At 37.0% G+C, this 3098-nt stretch overlaps 1 protein-coding gene across 1 annotated transcript in view; it reads right to left on the reverse strand.

The window, feature by feature from the left end:
* Positions 1–7: 7 nt before the first annotated feature.
* LOC107719447 (rho GTPase-activating protein 5-like) overlaps positions 8–3098 on the reverse strand; it is a 55001-nt gene continuing 51910 nt past the window's right edge. Inside the window, exons 6-7 of the mRNA XM_016526853.1 lie at positions 1356–1461; positions 8–1160 (exon numbers count right to left, since the gene is read on the reverse strand). Of these exons, the coding sequence (XP_016382339.1) occupies positions 845–1160; positions 1356–1461 (422 nt within the window). The 3' untranslated portion in view covers positions 8–844. The remainder of the gene's footprint in view (positions 1161–1355; positions 1462–3098) is intronic.

Here is a 3098-nt window from a genome sequence, read left to right on the forward strand (position 1 = left end):
TTTTTTTTTTTTAAAGTCTTGCATAAAAACAGTTAAGCATTAACGTTTTTTCTCTCTTTCAGTTATTAAAAGTGGCAAAGAACATGCAAATTCAGTTTAAGAAATTAATCAACAGAACCATAGAAATTTTGAAGGTGGTCTGCGGAAACAGAAACGAACGAACATGAAACGAGACGGAGATAACCTGGCGTCTTCTGAAGCCTGGATCTCTGAGATGTGCCAAACGGTTGCAGTGGGCTGTTTCCCTTTCTGTGGTTTCCAGAGTACGAGGGGCTCCCAGTTCAAAGTCTGTAGGACAAAGTGCATCCTAGGCAGGTGCCCCTGATTTTATAAACTCCTATTAGTTCAAAACCAAACGCCTTGGGACATTACCACCCCAACAACAACTGCTGTCTTTAAGATAAAAATATCCTAAAAATATATCTTTAGTCCATTGTAAAATAAAAAGGGGACAAACACAAGCAGAAAAATGGCACATTTTGCCATTATGGCAAGCCGTGCATGTGGTGTTGGTTTTAGTGAGTCATTGACAGCTCCATTGTCTTTCAAAACAAAAAAGTTTTATAAATATATCTTCCTTATGTTTGCCATGTTTGAAATTAGTCAATGTGCACATTTACTGTCAAATTAACATTGACATTTTCTTTACAGTTTTTACTCATTCTCTCATTCAGACTGGCTGAGGAACAGAAAAGGGGAAAATTAAAACAAAAAGAAAAAAAATGGGACAGGGGAGGTCTTATGCAAGTCACATCTTCGTTTGTACAAAAAAAAGGTTCTTTTTTTCACTTCTTATTTTAAGCGGCTTATCCGCACACGTACAAGCCGAATGTGAGTAGGAGGTCTATATGAGGGGTTCGGGGGGCAGCGGGTGCTGGATCTGCTGTGGCTGGAGGGGAGGAGGGAGCTGAAGGGCCAGCAGGGACTCTAAGCCGTGGCCGTGTGGAGGAGGCGTCCCCTCTGCGCTGGAGGTCTCTGTGATTTCACCACCATAGAAGAAATACTGGCACTGCTGGATGAAGGACTCGATGACGGACTGGTTGAGTTTGGTGGTGGACAGCGTGTCCTTGTTCTCAAAATCTGGCCTCATGAGCGTAGGCCAGAAACAGATGGACAGATTGTCGGCCGTCATCAAAGTGGTCTTACTATGCTGACTTACCCTAGTGGAGGAAGGAGATCATTTTAAAAAGCATTCTTAAAAAGTGAGCAAAACAAAATATAATTATATTCTAAACATAATAGTTACATAATTATCATAAAGATGAATGGGATAAATTACTATTAACAGATCTTTTCACAAAGATACACTATTTTATAAAGCTGAAGACAAATATAAAGGGGAACTGATGCTTTACCTGTTGAGGTGAGTGATGACATATTTGAAAACTTCATAGTTCACGGGAGGAAACTTTCTTACTATTTCCTTCAGCACTTGCAGTCTCTCATAATGATCTACAATTTCTGGAGAAAACACATTTAACAAACTCGTTAGACAGAGAGGTGAGGAAATATTTAGACTTTGATATATTTATTAATACCTCTTTTTATATTATTTTGTAATCATAACTGGCTATTTGTACATTATTCTGCTTATTACAAAACTACTAAATAAAATAAAATGGACATGATCTGAGTTTATTATATGAGAAAGAGCGATGCAAAAGACTTTAAACTATCAATACATAATTTCCCCTATATTAATATTTATTTACATGTACCTTATTTCATCGAATGCTCACTTAAGGTTGATCTATATACAGTAGTCATTTAATAACTCTGGTAAATGTAATATTTATAGACCTTAAAAATGAATGTCCATTTTAACTGTACATTAGAATGTTGTGATGCATAAATTCACTTGTAGAATTTTAAATGACTAATTTTAGTTTTTAGCATTTATTTTCAAAACACAAAAATGCAGAATTTAACAATTCGGTCAGAATTTCAATATTATCCCTATATATTATTAAAAAAATGTTTTTACTGCAGATAACCAAAATGAACCAATCAGAATCAAATACTCAGAGACGTCACACGTGCAATCAGTTCATAATTAAGTTCAACAAGGACTGAATATTTAAAACGTATAGGCAAGCACATAATAAATATATATTTGATCTTTTCCAGCAGAAAGACAATTAGAAATTTGCATTCATATCATGCTCATTATCAAAAAGAGATTTATGTATAAGAACAACAAGCTACAACCGCCTGGCCAAAAAACTGCAAGGGGAGGGAAGAGATAAAGCTGAAATATCAGTATGTTCAAAAAGAACAGCATCCCAGCACTTAATGTCATTTATCTACAGCAGTGTGGATCAGAAATAATGAGGAGTACATCACAGGGGGCTCTGGATTAGATTCAGCACTCGGAAGCATCAAACGGAAATGCAGATGCATTTAAATGACTTCTCAGCTACCTTGGGCTGGGATTAGACGGTGTGGTGATGGGATTAATATTGAACGTAGTTGAAAGAAGAAACCGGGTACAGATAGAAAAAACTCGATTCATAGGCTGTTGAAACGGTGAAGTAACACAGGCAGGTTGCTACTTGTTCTCATAGCTGTAGCAGACACACTTCCTGTCTTTCTTGTAGCCGCAGCCTGTGCTGATGCAACGGATGAACGCTGTGTCACTAAACCTGCCTCATTTTACCTCGACACACTGCCGCCCACCTGCTGTTTGTGAAGACTGAAGTTTGAATGAGTGGCTGGGTCAGACACATGACTACAGATGGAGTCAACTGAAGTTTGATGGCTTACACCTAATACTGGCAATGAAATAATTTCAGTCATTTTGCTGCGATTTTTCCCATCCTTAAGTGAAATATTTGTTTGTTAATAATTATGTGCCATGCCAGCTGCCAAGGCTATATTAATGGTGAGAAACAAGTGAAAAATAGAAATGTAAATAAATAACCATATGTGACCCTGGACCACAAAACCAGTCATAAGGGTCAATTTTTTGAAATTGAGATTTATACATCACACAAAACGAAATAAATATGCTTTCCATTGATGTATGGTTTGTTAGGATAGGACAATATTTGGCTGGCTGTACAACTATTTGAAAATCTGGAATCTGAGGGTGCAAAAAA

The sequence above is a fragment of the Sinocyclocheilus rhinocerous genome, unplaced genomic scaffold (genome assembly GCF_001515625.1).
Source record: "Sinocyclocheilus rhinocerous isolate Xijiao unplaced genomic scaffold, SAMN03320098_v1.1 scaffold1234, whole genome shotgun sequence".
Taxonomy (NCBI): Eukaryota; Metazoa; Chordata; class Actinopteri; order Cypriniformes; family Cyprinidae; genus Sinocyclocheilus; species Sinocyclocheilus rhinocerous.